At 48.3% G+C, this 18,147-nt stretch overlaps 9 protein-coding genes across 9 annotated transcripts; 5 read left to right on the top strand and 4 right to left on the bottom strand.

The window, feature by feature from the left end:
* Positions 1 to 202: 202 nt before the first annotated feature.
* On the top strand, positions 203 to 1,254 carry TREMEDRAFT_59479 (uncharacterized protein; the record flags this gene model as incomplete). The annotated part of the gene is made up of 6 exons (XM_007001617.1): positions 203 to 265; positions 312 to 359; positions 456 to 698; positions 773 to 830; positions 964 to 1,072; positions 1,146 to 1,254. 6 exons carry the CDS (start codon positions 203 to 205, stop codon positions 1,252 to 1,254), a joined length of 630 nt encoding a protein of 209 aa, XP_007001679.1.
* A 675-nt stretch (positions 1,255 to 1,929) lies between these two features.
* Positions 1,930 to 3,158, top strand: TREMEDRAFT_59478 (uncharacterized protein; the record flags this gene model as incomplete). Its single annotated transcript, XM_007001616.1, has 6 exons — positions 1,930 to 2,106; positions 2,228 to 2,485; positions 2,522 to 2,663; positions 2,732 to 2,779; positions 2,902 to 2,917; positions 3,044 to 3,158. The coding sequence occupies 6 exons, from the start codon at positions 1,930 to 1,932 to the stop codon at positions 3,156 to 3,158; spliced, it is 756 nt and encodes a 251-aa protein (XP_007001678.1).
* A 453-nt stretch (positions 3,159 to 3,611) lies between these two features.
* On the top strand, positions 3,612 to 5,521 carry TREMEDRAFT_67322 (uncharacterized protein; the record flags this gene model as incomplete). The annotated part of the gene is made up of 11 exons (XM_007001882.1): positions 3,612 to 3,638; positions 3,681 to 3,716; positions 3,765 to 3,810; positions 3,933 to 3,987; positions 4,032 to 4,102; positions 4,211 to 4,372; positions 4,472 to 4,709; positions 4,753 to 4,870; positions 5,025 to 5,363; positions 5,410 to 5,448; positions 5,492 to 5,521. The coding sequence occupies 11 exons, from the start codon at positions 3,612 to 3,614 to the stop codon at positions 5,519 to 5,521; spliced, it is 1,161 nt and encodes a 386-aa protein (XP_007001944.1).
* A 180-nt stretch (positions 5,522 to 5,701) lies between these two features.
* Positions 5,702 to 7,648, bottom strand: TREMEDRAFT_59476 (uncharacterized protein; the record flags this gene model as incomplete). The annotated part of the gene is made up of 8 exons (XM_007001615.1): positions 5,702 to 5,732; positions 5,902 to 6,000; positions 6,227 to 6,607; positions 6,679 to 6,769; positions 6,842 to 6,889; positions 6,948 to 7,020; positions 7,063 to 7,329; positions 7,373 to 7,648. The coding sequence occupies 8 exons, from the start codon at positions 7,646 to 7,648 to the stop codon at positions 5,702 to 5,704; spliced, it is 1,266 nt and encodes a 421-aa protein (XP_007001677.1).
* A 1,186-nt stretch (positions 7,649 to 8,834) lies between these two features.
* TREMEDRAFT_59475 (uncharacterized protein) lies at positions 8,835 to 10,124 on the bottom strand (the record flags this gene model as incomplete). Its single annotated transcript, XM_007001614.1, has 6 exons — positions 8,835 to 8,886; positions 9,006 to 9,098; positions 9,526 to 9,529; positions 9,581 to 9,693; positions 9,813 to 9,903; positions 10,088 to 10,124. The coding sequence occupies 6 exons, from the start codon at positions 10,122 to 10,124 to the stop codon at positions 8,835 to 8,837; spliced, it is 390 nt and encodes a 129-aa protein (XP_007001676.1).
* A 638-nt stretch (positions 10,125 to 10,762) lies between these two features.
* Positions 10,763 to 11,671, bottom strand: TREMEDRAFT_59474 (uncharacterized protein; the record flags this gene model as incomplete). The annotated part of the gene is made up of 6 exons (XM_007001613.1): positions 10,763 to 10,932; positions 11,058 to 11,103; positions 11,191 to 11,298; positions 11,351 to 11,469; positions 11,516 to 11,567; positions 11,645 to 11,671. 6 exons carry the CDS (start codon positions 11,669 to 11,671, stop codon positions 10,763 to 10,765), a joined length of 522 nt encoding a protein of 173 aa, XP_007001675.1.
* Positions 11,672 to 12,396: 725 nt separating this feature from the next.
* TREMEDRAFT_56178 (uncharacterized protein) lies at positions 12,397 to 13,214 on the top strand (the record flags this gene model as incomplete). Its single annotated transcript, XM_007001029.1, has 2 exons — positions 12,397 to 12,535; positions 12,589 to 13,214. A coding segment is annotated over exon 2 (407 nt), but the record flags the coding sequence as incomplete, so codon positions are not given.
* A 704-nt stretch (positions 13,215 to 13,918) lies between these two features.
* TREMEDRAFT_70947 (uncharacterized protein) lies at positions 13,919 to 15,501 on the top strand. Its single transcript, XM_007002011.1, has 2 exons — positions 13,919 to 14,060; positions 14,107 to 15,501. Exons 1-2 carry the CDS (start codon positions 13,940 to 13,942, stop codon positions 14,973 to 14,975), a joined length of 990 nt encoding a protein of 329 aa, XP_007002073.1. The 5' UTR covers positions 13,919 to 13,939; the 3' UTR covers positions 14,976 to 15,501.
* A 103-nt stretch (positions 15,502 to 15,604) lies between these two features.
* On the bottom strand, positions 15,605 to 16,342 carry TREMEDRAFT_56176 (uncharacterized protein). The gene is made up of 2 exons (XM_007001028.1): positions 16,041 to 16,342; positions 15,605 to 15,990 (listed from the first exon to the last, which is right to left on the bottom strand). Exons 1-2 carry the CDS (start codon positions 16,252 to 16,254, stop codon positions 15,815 to 15,817), a joined length of 390 nt encoding a protein of 129 aa, XP_007001090.1. The 5' UTR covers positions 16,255 to 16,342; the 3' UTR covers positions 15,605 to 15,814.
* Between the last annotated feature and the right edge of the window lie 1,805 nt (positions 16,343 to 18,147).

The following is an 18,147-nucleotide window of genomic DNA, read 5'->3' as shown; positions in this document are numbered from 1 at the left end:
TACTCCCTGAGGATTAGCTGATAGACTGAACGCCCTCGTAGATCCTTCTTAACCATGCGTGCCCTCGTGTCAGTGATGCGATAGCTTGCGTGGCCTGTGACGATTTGGTACTCGAGGTACTGAAGTCTTTTGTCATATCACAGCCATCTCTTCCAGCGTCACCCTTCCTCTCACTTTGAACTACTTCATGGGACTTATCAACATGCGATCTCCTCTCAAGCATCTATCCCGGGTATTCGCTGGAATAAAGAAATACGAGCTTGAGGTAAGTATTACGTTTCTACTCCGGCTGCCTGCTCACTGTTCGGTAGCTCCCAGTCAAGCACATCTACCTCGCTTTTGATGGTTCCAGTCTAGGTGTGAGTACTTCCGTGTCCATTCGTACTCTCCACATGGCATAGTACCCCAGGATTGACTGAAATTTATGGGGTAGGGTCAAAACGCTGAATCTGTAGTTGGTTAACGAATACGTGCGGGCGGGCTCGAATGGGGGCAAGGCCGCCATGGACACAATCCGAAGCGTGTTGACGGCGATTTCTGGCTCATTACGTAGACTAGACTCCGGGGCTCATATTGTTATCTATGAAGATTGGGCTTCACCGCCGGCACAGGGACGGCTGAGGATTCGTAAGGATGATCTTCCCGAAGCTGTTCCGGGACAAGCACCCGCTCAGGTTGAGGGTGTATTATTGCTGAAAGTAGGTTATCTTTCTCAAATATTAAATCTGTATTCCATTCAGCAGTGATTTTGCGTACGGATGCTAACATTAAGAACGACGACCATTCTTCCTTCATGTCAGCTTTTATAAACGAAGCCAAAACGTCACTGGGTATGTCTTGGGTCGCTATCCCCACTACTTGACGGTCTCAGCTCACAAAACAGTCCAACGTCAAGCTGACCCTGCCTCTCTTGAGAATCTGATTGATGTCTGTATGTACCACCTCTGGTCTCCTATACATTAGTTACTGAGCTCGATCCAGGCTGGCTCTTATGGGCTGCTCCGAGACCCAAGTCTTCTTTGACGGTACTGGTCACCAACAATTTAGAAGGCATCACCCCAAAAGTCAAAAAGTAAGTATATTTCTTCTCCTCCATTGCTCATCCTGCGTTCTGACCAATATCGTCTCACGCTTACATGTCTCAGATTGAAGCAGATGGGAAAGAACATTGTTATTCTCACTGGTCGACGCCCAGACAAATTGAGTAAAGTTCTTGGTATCACCGTCATCTCGATTGAGGGCTTGTTCAAGTGACATTCCATCCTCTTCCCTTCATACCTGTTTCCCCGTACACTCATCCACGACGAAGAAATTTAATCCGCAATAACATGGAATGCACGACATGGTATCTCACTTCTCCTCTGATCTTCACTGATCCCACGCCTCGACACCACTGTTTCACTGATGTAGACCTCACGGGCAGAGTCGCACTTTCCACTCATCACTCGATGGTGGTTACTTTCAAACACTGTAAAAACAGGTGCACCATTCGCGAGCCACGTCCGATCCTTCGCTTTTCAGCATATTTGCCTGTCCTTCTATGCCTCGTGCCAATCGTTCTCGATTGTCTCAACACATCAACAACGACGGACGACGTACTTGGCTCATCTCTCCTCGGAGGATTGCCCCACCTTGGACACTGCCGGTCTCCGCCCTGGTCCTCCTATCCCTACCGTTCCCACCCTCTGACTCCACACGTCACCTCGCCTTCGCGGAATTGCAAACTCACCCTGACCCACCGCTCACCTCGTGTATCGTGCGTTCAAGCTTACGCGTCGAGATGCAAACGCGTGAGTTCGAGTATATATATGTGGCTGGTTGCTATTCCTTTTCCTCGTTCCGTTTTTCATTCTTTCTTTTTCTCCTCATCCGTTTTTCACTGTTTGACTTCCTTCCTTCACCCTTCTCAACTCTTGAGAAAAATCAGACATGCCCCTTTCATTTGGCGCTCTTACCAAGGTCATCGGTCTCTCGAATTATCTTTCGAAAAAGAAAGAACAAGAACCTGTATGTCAACCCTGTTTAAGAGCGATGAATTCCATGCTGATACCTGCACAGCCTCCGCTCAAGCGTATTTACCTGGCGTTCGATGGTTTCAGTGTAACTGTGAGTACCTATTCCCACACTCTCTTTCGTCGTACAGAGTCCTGCGTTGAATCGTATATGAATACTGGTGGTACGACTGAAGAGGAGTGGATGATCATTGAACATAGCTGATTCTCGACAGTTCCGAGGCGACTTGGTCAAGCAGGGCGCTTCTGGGGCAAAAACGGTACTGGAAACGATTTCAACGGTGATGACTGCTCTATTTCCCTTTTTGGAAAAACTTGGTCCTGGTTCACAGATGCTGGTTCGGGACGATTGGAAGTGGGTCACTGGTCGTTCCTCTCCATCAACAACGGTGAAACAAATCATCCAGGAGAAGATTCCGGATCTTTCACCTGGGCAGCGTCTTCCGGAAATGGATGCTGTCTTTCAGTTCTTTGTGAGTCTGTTCAATTTTGACCAATTTGACACACAGCTTCTCACTTCTGCCAGACTGGCGTTTCAATCCGAGAGATGTCATATCATGAAGTATGAATCAGGGCTGACAGTGAAGAGCGACGAAGCCGCTTTTTCGCCATTCATATCAGGTCTAGCAGAGAATCTGGAAGACTCGACCAGTATGTCTCAGTATCGTCTCACCCAATATACTCATGTCGAGTTGTGTTGATGTTAGGCTGACGCATAGTCCTGCGAAAGTTCAGGCTTTTGTATGTTGAGGGTCTGATCGATATCTGTATGTCCGTGTTCTATCTTCTCAGGACGTTGCTTATATTCTCTCAGGTAGGGCTATATGGGCTACACCGACAACACACGACTCGTTGATCGTGTTGGTAACGAATAGTCTTGAACATGTAGCTGCGAATGTGGACAAGTAAGTTTTCTATAAGTCTCATCACAATCTCCTCCAGGTGTCGAATATCATCGTTCTGGTCTGACAGTGCGAATACGCGTCTTCGCTTTCGATTACTTATAGAACTAGATTGAAGAAAATGGGCAGGAACGTAGTCATTGTCACCGGTCGCCCGAACAGTGAACTGGGCGGAGGATTGGGGATCACCGTGATTGAACTTTTAGGGTTGTTTGAAGAAGCTCGAAGAGGAGGTCCATCGTAGTGATATTCCTCTTTATCACTCCTGTATGTCGTAGGCCTACTCTCTTTTCATATGTCCAGGGTCAAAATTATGTCAAGAGAAAAAGATAGGAAGTACATAATGTAGTTGCATCATGACATGATAGAGTATCAATAATATCTTGTCAGACGTGTGTCGTCAGTATCATTAGCCTATCTTGCACCGATATGGTCAAGGGTCGTGGTCGTAGGGATCAGTATGCCATTGCCTTCCCAACGCAATTCATACTCCCAATAAGGATCTGGGAAAACTAGGATGTGAACTTGGGTCAAGTGAGTGCGTTGTGAGATAGGTAATTAGGATATGAAATAAAGACGAGCGCGATGGAAAAAGTGGAGGAAATTGAACGCGTTGGCTTGTAATTTACAACCAAACTCAACATCCATCATCCTTTCTTCTCATCATCTCTTTTCTTCACTCTCTCGCGCAGGTAACATGAATAATCCTCTACTCGCTATTCAGGTCAGTCATATGAAAGAGCTGGGCATCTGAACTGACGATCAGAGCCAATATTGGGCCGTGAGGGATTACCTCTCCCCCGTAAGTCGTCGCCACCCAAGGCACACCCCGACACAGCGCTGATCATAGGTATTGAAAGAAAGCAAATTCAAAGAGCATGGAAGGATCACTCCTGGTATATTACCTCGTTTTATTCTATTCCACTCTCTCATATATCATCAAATGTCAAAATTGACATGTATGTTGTGATGTGCCCCGGTGCTGTGCACGAGCCTCATGGATGAGCTGACGTTTCAGAGGAATTCGTCGCGGCTGGAGATTTCCTGACTTTCAAATTCCCTGTATGGCAATGGTACGTGAAGATCATGTATATGAAATTCAGCTTATGGGTCGTAGGGAGAAAGGTGATCCCTCTAGAGCTAGAGACTTCTTACCTCCCGACAAACAATATTTGATTACTCGGAATGGTATGTTGTTGTCGATCATCATATCTCCTTTCATGTGTTCAATCTCTCATCCATGATGTAAACTACATATATTCGACACAGATTGAAAGTACGATGCTGATGTTCTAGTACCTTGTTTGAGACGTGCCACAGCTATCAACTATACCGATGCCGACGAAGACGCAGAAAAGCTCATGAGTTTTATGGATGAAGCTGAGGAAGCTCCTGGACCAGATGGAAAACCTAGAAAGGCGGAGGATGAAGATTGGGTTGCTACTCATATCGGTCGAAGTAGGTCTCACCAACTTTTCTCACATTTCATATGACAGATCTGTGACGTCTTGTGACAAGGAGTATCCGAAGTGATAAGAGTGGTCAATTGATGGACAGCATCTCACACAGGAAATCCAACCAACATGACTGAAATCCCTGATATTTCCGATTCACCTCCCCTTCCACCGAAAAATATCCCTACTGAAGGATTAACCGATCTATCTCTGGATGATAAACCTTTACCACCTCAAGATGAGATACCTGATATCGACGATATACCCGATATGGATGATGAGGGTGCTGGGTTGGAAGATGATGACGATGATGCGGCAGTCAGGATCGTACATCCTTCAGCGTATGTCAAACCTCCATCCCTGATCTTGATGGCTCATGTCCAGAGCCGAGGTTCAATCTGCCGCTGGTCAGAACTTGTTACAAGTACGAACGTACGATTGTTTGATCAGTTATGATAAACATTATCAAACTCCTCGTTTCTGGCTCTTTGGGTATGACGAGGTGAATCATCCTCTACTTCCTACGACTTCCCATTATGTGTCTAGCACTCTTTACATACAATAACGCACTGGAACCCCTTAAGTCATCATGGATGTCAAGGCGGTGGATCGGGAAAGCATGATTCAGTGAAGGTAGACAGGAAATTGACGGACAGAACAAACAAACACTCACTCCTGCACAAGTATTCCAAGATGTGCCCGCAGACCATGCGTTCAAAACGATGACAATGGAAGCTTTTCCTCATTCTGGCCAACAATTAGCCTCGGTCCATCCATGCAAACATGCGAGTGTCATGAAGAAGTTTATCGATCGTATGGAGGCAGCCCAGAACCAGGGTGAGGATACGAAAACTACCGCTGCGGCAGGATCTAAGAAAAAGTGGGGATTAGGTGGAATGGTCAGAAAGGTCACAGGGTCGGAGAAACCAAAAGAGAAGGAAGCGAGTGCAGAGGACGAAGCTACGGGTTTGCAAGTGGACTTTTATCTGGTTATTGTCAGTCGTCCGTCCTGCCAAATAGACATCAGAGCTGACTTGAAAGTTCCTCAAATTCATAGCCAGTATAGTGCCGACCATCGAGGTGAGTTGTGAGGGTCGGGAAGGGTAAATAGCTGACAGCTCAGGTGGACAGTACTACCGCTACCTCACTCTGATATTGATTGAAAGAGAGCTTTTGCTTGTTTGACGAATAACGACTATACATCACAAAAATGCCATTATGTATACAACTGTTCATCCCTTATTATCGAGGAAAACTGATGCTCAAACTATTGGCACGGCGTGATCGACTCCCACTTCTTTTTGACATACGATAATATGCGGCCCCAGGCAGATCATTGAAAGGTGACATCGACGATATAGCGTCTCAATCATGCGCGTTTGGTACAGCTCGAAATCGACAACGCCTATCAAAAAGGGTTAGACGGCTCAATTTGAGTAAGATATACTCACCCTCTAAGCTTGCACCGTTTGCCTAACGGACACGTATGGCTTGGACATGATCAGCTTGAGACGAAACCGTGAATGAGCTCACCTGAAGATACACTTCGCCTCATCTGAACATTTACCATGTTTGTAACTCAAACACGGAAGGTTCTTTGCCAGTTTTCGTACATTCTGTAATTCCTTATCACTGAGTTCTGCTCATTAATGAACCACATTCATCTTATATGAGAGGTTATATGGCCTACGTACCACGATCATGAAAGCATTCACTTTCATGTTCCTCTTCACCCATTTTGATACACTTTCCCTCTTTTGAAATTAGTATGACAGTAATGGGGTAAGTTGTGACTGACTGAGATAGTACCTGTATGACATGAGCGATCTTCAAGGACAAGTTAGGATAATGAACGTACCAAATACAAGGCTTAACCTCTTGGGTACTTCTTGAGTAGGTTTTGGGAATGACTTGTTTAGGTTTCGAATTTGTCACCGTACCAACAGACTGTTGGAGAGATATGTTTGACACTTCGCTAGCTTTCTTAGGGAGAGATTTTGCCGGGTCCACCAGGGAAGAACGTATTTTGAGTGGTGATGTTGAGTTTGGAGCCGCAGAATCGGTATCAACAGCCGAAGCGACTACGTGTTCGACAGGATCCGGCAATTTAGCTCCCACATGATCACTGAACACTTGGGGAAGAACAAGCGTTTTCATACCAAGCGCATGAATACTGTAAGCGGACCTGCTCAGCCCTCGCAACAGGAGAAGTTTACCGAATGTTGGTTTTGATTGTAAACTGAGTTGATCAGTGACGGTCATGAGCATATGGAAGTTCTCATGATTATATGTGATAGGATGACGACTCACTCGGTGATAGTGGAAGTGAATCCTCCATCATGACAGATACCAGCAAATATGGTTTTGCAATTCGGAATCTCGATGTAATGTTTCAAGTAAGCTAACGATCAACCTTGTCACTGTATGAGAAAGAGGTGAGAGTGCGTTGGTCAAACAAGATGTCTGAATTTACCTTTGATCTTTTCATCGGCAGCCTCCTTTACACCGCCAACATCGATCACTATGATTAGAGAATCATACCAAAGCATGTCAATCACATGATGTAAAAGTCATCATACCTGTGAATAGCCGCTTAGACCGAGAAAAGCCTTCACAGAAATCATCAAAGACTCTGTCCGAGATACCCACAATCTGTCACAAGTCAACATGGAAGACATTATCGGGACAACATACATTATTAAGAGCCTTTCGAAGTCCCTTCTTGTTCATGAAAATATGAACGATGATATCGAGCTCTTGATCAAATATATATTTCGGCCGAGCGATCCTACGGACTTGTCTTCCTTGTGGGTGAATGATCTCTGTCAAATTGACTTGTACATCGCCTTTTGTCACATTGAGCGTCTCAGATACCTGCAGGAAATCAATCACAGCGGTTTCCAGCTGGCGTCCAGCTTCCAAACCACCTTTGATACCTCCCTTGATGAGGTCGTACTTGAACTACTGTATCAGAGAGATGAAAGCGTTTAAGGGAGTTGCTCACGAGGAGATTGTCACCGTCGATAAGAGCTACGGCAAATTCTTTCCTATTCTGACATGCGTCCAGTCTGGAGCTCTGGATGGTGGAAGAGGTGCCATCGAGTGGTCGTTCTGCAGTGAGCGAGTGATTGACCGAAGTAGACGCCAGTTTTGAGATGGGAGTTTGAGAATGCGGTTGGTTGACGATGGGAGTTGAGGAAGAATGATTCTCTGAGGGTTCAGTATCGGTGTCAAGACGTATGTGACCCCTTCCGTCTCCCCAGCTACATGTATTACCCATGGTCGCACGCTCGCAGGATATCCCCTTTCAGCATACGAAAACTCGCAGAGAAGAGGGAGGAGAGATAGAATCAGAGTCAGGTAGCTGTCAGCACCTAATCAAACCATCGATGAGTCATCCTCATGGTAAGGGCTAGCCTCGTGCTGGATCCAGTAGAGTATCTGCTTTGTGTTCTTGGTGATCAGAGTGTACATAGATAGCGAGAGTAAGCGACAGAAGTTTGGGACCCTCAGGTCAAACCGGGGAGAGACGAATGTGGCATGTGGCACTTTGCTGAGTGTGGCACTTTCCAAAGCTGACACTGATCGCGCGCGCGGCACAGTAAGCTCGGAAAATCACTCGTGCGGCTGCGTCTTTTCAATTGGACTGTCTCTGACGAACCGACAACGGACAATACTCAGACTGTGTCAAACTGGAGTGGCGGAGTGGGTATGGTGTCAAGATAAGCGAATACAAGATAAAGGACCGTCTCACAATCCTGAAGGCACCGGGTCGGCTTTGAACAAACGGCTCGGGATCCGATCTAAACACGTTTGCGGTTTTTGTTCACATTTCATCAACCATCCAAGATATCAAGATTTACCCCATTGAGTCTCTTCAATGGACTAAGACCTTCAGGGTAAATCCGAATGATCTACTATATATCCCAAATTGCGGACGAGTGCTTCCGACGTGGGCCTCATAGTGAGACATCTCAGTCAATGTGTAAAGAGGTTGAGCGGTGGCCGTGGATGACGAGTAGACACGAATGTCACTGAATTATATCGAATCTCAATGATGATCCCTCCAAAATAAAGTTAAAACACCCATGCCTCTTTTCAAGCCCCCTCGTCGTCATGTTGACTAATGAGAACAAGGAGGCCGCTATCTATCGACGTATCGAGGGCCCGATTCGGAGCATTGAATAATAGTTCGGAATTAAAGACTTAAGGATGGGGATCAGAAACAGGCACAGTTCACTGCCTAATAGACGTCGTACGCCGAGGAGGGCGATCATTTCCTCTTTCTGTCCTTGGATCCGTGGGAGATCTTTGGGGAACCCATTTGGGCTAGTCAAAGGAGGGAGATGGGATTGCCATTGACGTCAGAGCTCATGTCCCTTGACTACTGTAATTGTCAGCCCCCCCACGCGCGGACGTGGTCAAGGAGGAACGTCGTTCACACTCTGTGTGAATTCATGAAAATCTCACAAAGAGCCATCGGACCATTCGGGAAGTGTACATTGCAGATCGGGCTGGCTGTGTCGTCATCTCAACCCCCCCAGCAAGTCGAGATATGGTACCAGCTCGGTTGTTGAGATATTGCCACACATCATACAGGGTAGTTATGATAGGAACTAGGAACCAGGACAACTCACTAATTCTCGCAGATCCGCTCCAGGCCTGCCGCCAAGGCGAGAGGTCTAAGCTTGGGTCCGTCACTCTGATATCCTCCTTGCCGGCCTTCGGCACTGAACTTGAGTCATGTGGATTTTGTCAAGGGCGGATCTTAGATCTCAGAAGGGATTCCTGTAATTGATCAAAGCCAAAGTCATACTGGCTCGGACCCTTCGTCCTGGATCCAAGTGGCGACAGCTTGCAGTAAGAGGCATTAGAGCGGAGGAATGCAGAAGCAGAAGGGCGTACGTAAGACTGAATTGAAAAGGAGGGGATTTGTTGAAAAGTAATGAGCTACCCAGATGGGGTAAGTGTGTCAGGTTCCTGGTTCGGTTTCAGTGATGGACAAATGTAATTGATGGTGGCTTGCACACATTGTTAGCCGAGGAGGAGGAGCGCGGAGCGAAGGGTGATCGTCCTCTGACCCGCTGTGCTCGGGTGAGGGCCAGTTTGAGGGAAGTGTAGGGCGTCGATGGAAGATCCCAACTCTATCAGACTAACAGAGCTAAAACATCAGTCAGGACAAAATCAAAGAAAAATTGACCAAAAAACGCACGTCCCTCCACCTCTCTCGCCTTCGTCCGTCCCATGGACGTCGCCGTACCGCGTACCGTCTTGTTCCGGTAGATGGGATACCGTGCCACCATGACAACATTTTCATCCGAATCGCTTTGATTTTACTTAGCTATTTCATTTCCTTTTGTTCCATCCTTTCTTCCTATCTTACCACTCTCTGGCTTGATCGGCTTGTTCATCATCTCTTCTCGGCTGCCTACTCAACCACTCACCGACCATTACTCTTCAACGCCCCCCGACGTACCCGTGTGAGACCACTGTGAACCCAACTGAGCAGTGACCCGACACATCCTCCGCCCCTCGCTCGTCATGCAATATCACCCATCTTCATCTTCATCTTCATCGTCATCGCCATCGTCAATCGTACCATCCTTCCATTGGTCATCCCTCTTGGAAGCTCTCTAATCATCGCCCAAACTCGCAGCAGGGGAGTACGATCGTCGAATTCAAAATCTTCAACTTACAAGATTGTCATTCCACTACTCACAGATCTCTGTCCATTTAATCTGGTTTCCAAAGGTCATCATTGGGTGAGTACCATCTTCTCACTCTCAGAACTTTCATCCATCATCCCATGGTCTAGGAGCCGGGGCGTAAGAGAGGAAAAAGGTCAGCTGGTAGACGGCAGTCGCAACCCTTTCCAACCACGACTACGTCAGTCTTTTGCCATCATCACTTGATACGTCCCAGCCCCCAATGTGACCACCCTCACTAGTCTAGAGCTCGGAGCCTTTACTAGATTCAGTCTGACAAGCTTCTGGTCACAATGGTAGTAAGACAAGTTATCGTAATACGGCTGTGAAGAGTCGTTGCTGTGGGCAGTCAAAGGCGAAGGTCAATTGTACTTCCCCTCAGCGCCCTCATCCCCTAGTCAACTCGACAGTCCTTTGAGGCTTCCACCTCCCTTGATCATAAACTATCTCCCTTGACCTCGCTATTGCTGATGCGAGAAAGTGGGTGGGGGTAGTGTCGAGATTGTCCACTAATACTTTCATCATCCTTGCCGCTGATACGAGTCTTAAGCATGTGATCTCTGTCGTACCCTCATTTCGTTCGGCCCGTCGTGTCCCCTTTTTTCTCGTTCATCCTTTATTTTACTGTTTGGGCAAGTCCGAGCTGACCGGCAAGAGGCTTTAGCCAGAGGCCAATACATACAATATCCTCACGACCGGCGACCAACGGGAAATGACTCGACTAGGACCTCGATATCAACCGCAAAACAGTAATCGATGACACGCGGCATCCTCATTAAGCCGAGCAAATTAACGACGACAACGACTTCATTGATATCAAACCCCGTGGTGCCTTCCTGTCGTTGACCCCGTTGATGACCTTAAATTTTCCGCTGCTGGAATATCTGCCTCCTTTTCCCTTCTTTGTCAAAGTCCCTACCTTGGTGTTCTCAACATCCATTACTCGACACCCTACACCTGTTTCGACTCATCCTTGAAGCTCACCTTTCTCTAGACCCACCTTCATATGACGATCACCTCTCTGCTCCTTCTATATTCTCATCCGGATCTGATACTCCTGCAAAGGGTCACTCTCACTTCTATCGTCATATAGTAATTGTCCTCGGGTCCGACTCACAATCCAACCGTTCACTCCAATCCGTGCGACACAAGAGAAGCGCCGAGTTCCTCCATTGTTGGTCGATCGAGGTGTTTTAAGTGAGGTTCCGGTGAGCAGCCGTCCTACCTTTCATGCAATCCCCTCTTAACTCCGTATGCAACCCTATTCCTGCGCGCACAGGGTGATCAAGACCAATGATATGGTGGCCGAGTGTCTCATACTTGCCTTTCAAAGGAGAAGTAATCGGGTCTCGATCAGTTTCTAATCGGTCCGAAGCTCGCGTGCCCTTCAATTGTCCTACGCTGATAGCTCCGTTCCCCCTGGTTATTATGGTCGAGCTGACGATCACTTAGTCCTTCGACTCCCCACATATTCATCTCAAGTAAAACCTCGGTCTGTCGGCGTCAGATGTGAGTCCTCTGGCTTGACATACCCCATGTCCGAGTTGAAACAAGGGGAGCGAATGACTTACCTGTAGCAGTCGCATAGATCTCGACATTGGCCTTCTTATTACCTCTCTTACAAACTTCCCACCGCTGGCCGCTCTACCGAGAGGCTTCGAAGTCGTGCTGTTGTCTGCAAGTAGCTACCGCGCCTCATTTTCATCGCCCGACCCGCACCTAACTTATGTCGAATTTGCTCGACCTTTGAGATACTCCAAGTCATCGCCGAGAGGAAGAAAGGGGTGCCATTAATCGACCGCAGATTTTCACGACTTGAAGGTAAGCCGCCCTTTCCTGCCATCAGCCGCTTTTTCATTGAGTTTCTGGACCAATCATTGGGAATCTGGTACCTTGCTTCCTGTTCTATTTTCCGTCCCCTACAGAGAACACGATCAATATAGATTGGATAGAGACTAAAGTATCAGTTCATTCTCACATTTTGCCTGCAGTCTAGCTTCAACAGTCCGGCTCGACCAGCTCGGCAGTGAGGCAGGCGGTCACTCCAATCATCGTCCCAGGTGCTTCATTAAGCATTCATTTAGTACAAAGTGAGTGTCTGCATCTCCGCCCTTCTCCCCGTTACCCTGTCCTATCGCGTCTGCAGGACTCGATTGAGGGTGTACAGATCTGTCATAATTCTCCTATCAGATCCGAAAGGTGCCGGAAAGGCCCTTCATCCCAATTCTCCGATTTTCCTCACCCGCTGTTCCATAGTAGAATCGCGTCATATACATGACTGCGTATCTTCTGGGACATATCCAGGATTGACATCACTTGCTGTTCATTTCTTCCGGCTCTATTCAGTCGAAGGGGCTTATTTGCCAATTTATCTCTGCTGTCGCCTTCAACAAAGCGCATAATATGGAGCTCACAGCTGACTCAACAGCGTTGAGCGATCTGCTTGTCTCACGAGACCAGAGGTGAGTCACTGTCACATAGTCAGCCGTTGAATGATTGTCGACTGATAAAACAGAGTCGTTCTCCCCTATTACCCTATACAGGGCTCCCGACGGTACCTGCGACAGGCAGGAGTGAGATCGCTGAGGAAAACCCGCAAGCTGAATCGAGCGGTGGACTTTTGCCTGATCGAGTGAAACGGAACCCAAGGTCATTCACCGTTCATTGGCGACCCATATGGAACCTCAAGCTTCTCCATCATCGTCCAGATATCGGACTGAACCCATGCGACCCCCTCCGGCCATCATGTTCCCTCCCATACTCAGACCGCCATCCCCAGCGCGTCCTCAAACTCAGCCGCCTCGACCTGAAGAGCGACCTGACCGTACCGTAGAGCCTATCGCCTGGGAGGATGAGCGACCTGCTCCACCGATACCATATCGCAAACCTCCTCCCGGGGCTGCTTATGTTCCACCGACCGACCGACGATTTGTCGAAACGCCTCTCACATGGTATGACGCGGAAAAGGATCCTGGAGTGGCTCACTGGGAAAAGAATCGGCATCGCAATCCTCTTATTTCTCGCCCGGTACATCGTCCGGCGACATTCGTGCATCCTTATTCTCGGCGAAATGGGGAGGATGACGATCGCCAAAAGGAGAGGGAAGCTCCTCCCCTAGACGAGGATTTGGCGAGACACTCAAGATCAGGTCCATCGAGTCAACCGGCGAGATTGAGCTGGCGTCCTCCATCACCCTCTGTGGCTCAAGGTATTGTTCCTGCCCCTCGTCCGCCATTTGTGCGAACCGGGGAGTCCTCTCCTCCTCATTCCTTCAACTCTCATCAATCGATGAAACCTCCCCAGTGCCCGTACGACCTGCCACGCACGAGTGTATCCTCGTCTCACATATCTGGCGGCAGCGTACATGGCTCGACTGTCTTTGCGCGTTCTTTCGCAGGTGAATCAGGGCTTTCTCACCGACCATCACAACATGCAGGAACGTCCTCACATTCTTCCGTGACCGACGAAGGATCAAACCCTCAGAGAAAGCGGTCAAGGGCAATGATGACGAAGATGCAGCAGGGGGAGTTGAAGAAACTTTGGAAACAGGTAAGCGCACCTCATTTGTCATGCGCACGACTTCGAATACTGGTAGAAGCAGAATGCTGACAGTAGACCAAATTTCCCACGAATCAGCAAAGAGAGGATCTCCACAAGCACATTTCCCTCACCTCTCGACAAATTCAAGTCTGGTTCCAGGTACTTCCGTCTTCATACTTGTTTCATGCGCTTTGCTGACATGATAGAATCAGCGACAAAAATACCGGAAAGAGCTGGCTGAACATGGGATGCCTGATAATGCTGACCCGGCCGACTATGCGGATCTGGACAAATCACCCCGCTCCAGACGACTCTCGTTCGACGTCATGCGTGATGAGGTGCCATCTCTATGGGCTGGCACGACTGCAACGACCACCAGTCTCGCTACCAGTGCTCAACCCCCAATGTTACAGATGCCCAACGGAAGTTTGGCTCCGGCTTATCAAAGTATGTTGAATCACAAAATCCCGCATGATTTGACGCTGACTTCCAGTGCCGGATCCTAGGCGGTACATGAACGTGGGTATACACGCACCATTCTCCTCTCCACCAGAGTCGATTCAACAGACCAAATTCTGGGATACGCCAAATGTGCATCACTTCAATGCATCACACCACACCGACCATCCTGAGCATGCCGACGAGCCTCCCGATCCAGCACAACTGTATGCTCATCCCGACTTCCAATCATCCTATCCATTATCCCGTCGAGCTGCTGAGGACGCTTATGGACGTATGGACTTTGATATGGAAGAGTCGCCCACACATGCTATGCCACCTCCTCATCGATTACCACATCCCATTCCACCACTCCCTTTCTCACCTCCTCCTACGGCCGAAGGACTTCCTGCTCGGGCAACACAGAGACCTGCATCTAGTCCTCGACCATATCCAGAAAGGGAGAGAGGTCGATCTGTAGGCCACGCAGCCGACGATCTACAACTTCACGAAACACGTCGACCCCAATATCTACCTCCTACTCTTGCCGCTTTGGCACTCAGCGGTCCGGTTAAAAATCATGACGACTCTCTAGGCGGAAGACTGCCTTCACTCAATGATTCAAGAATGATGACAGCAAGTCAACCACCACGTTTACAACTGCCCGATCTGAGGAGCGGAAACGATGCTTTCGATAGAGCCTTACCGCCACCTTTACCCAGTCCGAGAGGTACGACGGGACTGAGACCCATGACGACATTGTCTGATTCTGTAGAGATGATACAGAGGAAAAGAAGCGATAGTACACATAGCGTGTTACAAGGTTTGACATCCCAAGATAGCTCTTCGATGGCTTTAGGATCTGATCGATCGAAGGAGAATGAAGGAACGACATTACCTTCACTCAGCTCCATACTTCGGTAATCCCAATATCACAAATAATATATTCAATGATCAACACAAGATCTTCCTCTTCATGTCAGACAGACGATCTCTTCTCCCTTTGGTCCGAACAATTTCCGGATCCGCGCTGATAGATTACCTATTATACTCGTCTCCGAGATCTCCGACACACCATGATAATTATTTCAATTTCATTTCGCTCAAGCCACAAAATTGTCGATCGTCTCACTTTGCATCACACCACCATCCATCTCATATGCAGATCTCTCCGTATGGAAAATCAATCTTTTCAATCATTTTCTATCAATTGTTTCACCTCTTTTTCGACTTTCCTTGTCCTCTGTATCCCAGATCCCCTCTCATCTCCACTGTGTATATCCGTCGTATCCGTCCATCTTTTACTAGCCCGAATGCGGGGGAAAATCCACATACACGTTCATAGATCATCCGTCGTATCATCAACATAGAGGGATTGTGGGTTGGATGTGCAATATTTCTGTTCTGTTCAGGTCTAGGATGATGAGAATGCAGCCTTTGTCAGAGAGTCCCAAATTGATATCAATCACTGAAAGCTGGTGGTGATCTTGGCAAATGTACGACTTGTACAGACGTTAGATAAGCTGCGTACTAATATGGTGGCGCGATCAAGTATCATGAAACACAATGCATGGTTGACTGACGATGAGGGTATACAAACAGACCAAAGTCTATGCTATAAAACTATTTTTGACTCCTTGGCATTTGTCGTATCGTTGAAACTTCCTTTTTATTCCCGTATCCGTGATCGAGCAAATGAAGCAAACAAAATGGAAATACAGAGAGAAAGAGAGAGATTCAGAGAAAGCTGACCTTTCCATCTTTCAAGGAATATCCAACAAATCTCCAACTTTAGACAACAGTTCTTCCACCTTTAAGGGACTCGATCCATTCAGAGTAAGCAATTCTTCATGTCCCTTGACGGCCTTGATAGCTGCTCGAACCCTTGTTGATGGTATCTTGGGTCTACGTTCCATCACATAATCCACCAAATCATCCTCTGTAACCTGCTTCAACCCCACATCATCGAGAAAACCGAGACAGACTCACCAGAAGGTTGAGATCGGGAAAGATGAATGTCGCTACAATTGGAATTGGCACAATGTCCTCCTGCCGCTTCCGCCGAACAGATGACAACATCAGGCGTTCGTTTAAGTCGATTGGTCAGTACGATACTATCTAACAAACCTTGATCCACCTCTTTGAGAGATTGACTACCCAAAAGGAGATTCAAAGGAGGTTTTGCAGTGGTTTCGTCGGTCATATTGACATCTTGACGAGTCGACGCGAGGTTGGAGAATGCCGAAGAGATGTCAGAGGTAAGTAAGGGATATCGTCGGATGAGGGGTTGGTAAGGTCGGAAAGGAGACTTGAAAATCTCAGCTCGGTACGACTATGGGACGTACGTCGATCGATTCCGGAGCTGAGGTAGCAACGGCGACAGCTACCGCTGACATTGGCGTGTCTTCATCAGGTGTCGTATCGATGTTAGGGTCGGAATGTGACACCACCGAAATCTATCATTAGCTCTACCATAGGTGGAATGTAGGAGTTCGAGTACCATACCTCGACCGCAGACGATTCAAGATCTACTGTGGAACATCAGTACGCCCAATATTATGTTCGAGGATACCAACCTTCGTCACTAGGCATCACAGGCGATTCTAGACCATCAGATATCCCAGGTACAATTACGAACGTGCAGACTCACCGGGGGTATCAATGAACATATCGTCCGACTCCGTCTTAGCGGGCTCTGAGACGCCATGACCTGAGTTAGTCAGTGGAGAAGGATGATGATGAGGGTATAAACACGAGATGCAACTCGCCATGTTGTAGGACATCCTCCTCCGCAGCTTGTAAAGCCGCCTGGGCGATTTCGATCGCTGCTGTATCCGCTGGGGTATCAGAACCCTCTTTCAAAGGGGTACTTCCCCCACTCGCAGCTTGTAGTCGCTTCAATTGTCGTGCTTTCATCCGCTCAGCGATCTGTTCTTTGAGCCTTCGTATGTTCTCCTCCTTTTCAGCGATGATGCGTGCTCTTTCAGCCTCAGCCTCCGGGTCCGCTTCCGGAGATCCGACCGTGGGAGTTGCATCGTCATCGTATTCACTATCCGAGTCGTCGAGCTGTATCAGCAATTTCTGTGGACGTTGCGGCACACCTCCGAAGACCCGGCGTTTGATAGTACGGGATGCGATGGACGTGGGTCGACCTTCTAGATCCTCAGCGTTGGGTCGTTTAGTGCCTCTTGTGGAGCGGAGACTTGGTAGGGATTGGGTGAAGGCAGGTGCAGGAAGACTGGAGTCAAAGAGAGACGACTGATCAAGCATGGGTGGGGTGATTTCTCCGTCTTCACGGGGGTCGACGTCCATGGGCGTTTGCTCGTCTGACTGGGCACCTAACAACTCTCGCTCGAGATCGGCCATCAAAGCATCCACTGACTTCTCTATCCCCTCTGGCGGTGATTCCTGTGGTGGACTCTGGCGATTGGTAGTAGGCGTCGGTGTGCCCGAGTCAATGTCCATACTGTTGTTGACCTCGGCCGCCGCGACCTTGGTTGCTCGTCGTGCTTTCATGCTTTCCAACAACTTACGTTTTGTCTCTGACAAGAAGTCCGCGGTGGATTTATCAAGAGCGCTCGCAGGGGGAGAGGGTTGTTTGATTGGCGCAGGCGGTGATGGCTGAGGAGGAGGAGCAGGAACGGGTGTAGACAAACGGGGCGGAGCAGGTGCAGGTGATGATGGGTTGGAAAAAACAGGAGCTGGTAATGATGCAGAGAAAGAGAGAGACGTTGACGACGGTTTAGCAGGAAGAGCAAAGACGGGCGATGACTGGGTAGAAAACCGCAAAGCGAGCGGGGCTAGCGGTGGTGCAGTGGCTGGAATGAGAGGACTGGTATGTGGGGGTGTCGGAGCGACGGGTGGAACTTTGACGCCTTCAGGCTCTGCACGAGATTGCCCTCCTCGTTTCTTTTTGCGCATCGACGCTGGTCCAGTGGGTGGTTTGATGGTCTTGTCTCCAAGCCTGGAAGCTAGGGAGACGGCAGCTGGTGACAAAGGAGCGGCCGAGCTAGCCGCAAGAGAAGATGAAAGAGTTTCTGATATGGGTGGGATGGGGGAAGCAGAACCAGATGAATGGGGTGGGGAACGATGACGC

This window comes from Tremella mesenterica (assembly GCF_000271645.1).
Source record: "Tremella mesenterica DSM 1558 unplaced genomic scaffold TREMEscaffold_1, whole genome shotgun sequence".
In the NCBI taxonomy this organism is placed as follows: domain Eukaryota; kingdom Fungi; phylum Basidiomycota; class Tremellomycetes; order Tremellales; family Tremellaceae; genus Tremella; species Tremella mesenterica.
The sequence above is the reverse complement of the archived record's forward strand: the minus strand, read 5'-3'. Positions and strand labels throughout refer to the sequence as shown.

Bases quoted from the DNA above. Each gene is read 5' to 3' on its own strand.
- TREMEDRAFT_70947 (XM_007002011.1), top strand. From the start codon at position 13,940: ATGCGTGATGAGGTGCCATCTCTATGGGCTGGCACGACTGCAACGACC. The intron at 14,061-14,106 runs GTATGTTGAATC...GCTGACTTCCAG, and splicing joins TTTGGCTCCGGCTTATCAAA to TGCCGGATCCTAGGCGGTAC.
- TREMEDRAFT_56176 (XM_007001028.1), bottom strand. From the start codon at position 16,254: ATGACCGACGAAACCACTGCAAAACCTCCTTTGAATCTCCTTTTGGGT. The intron at 15,991-16,040 runs GTGAGTCTGTCT...AGCAGGTTACAG, and splicing joins TTCCCGATCTCAACCTTCTG to AGGATGATTTGGTGGATTAT.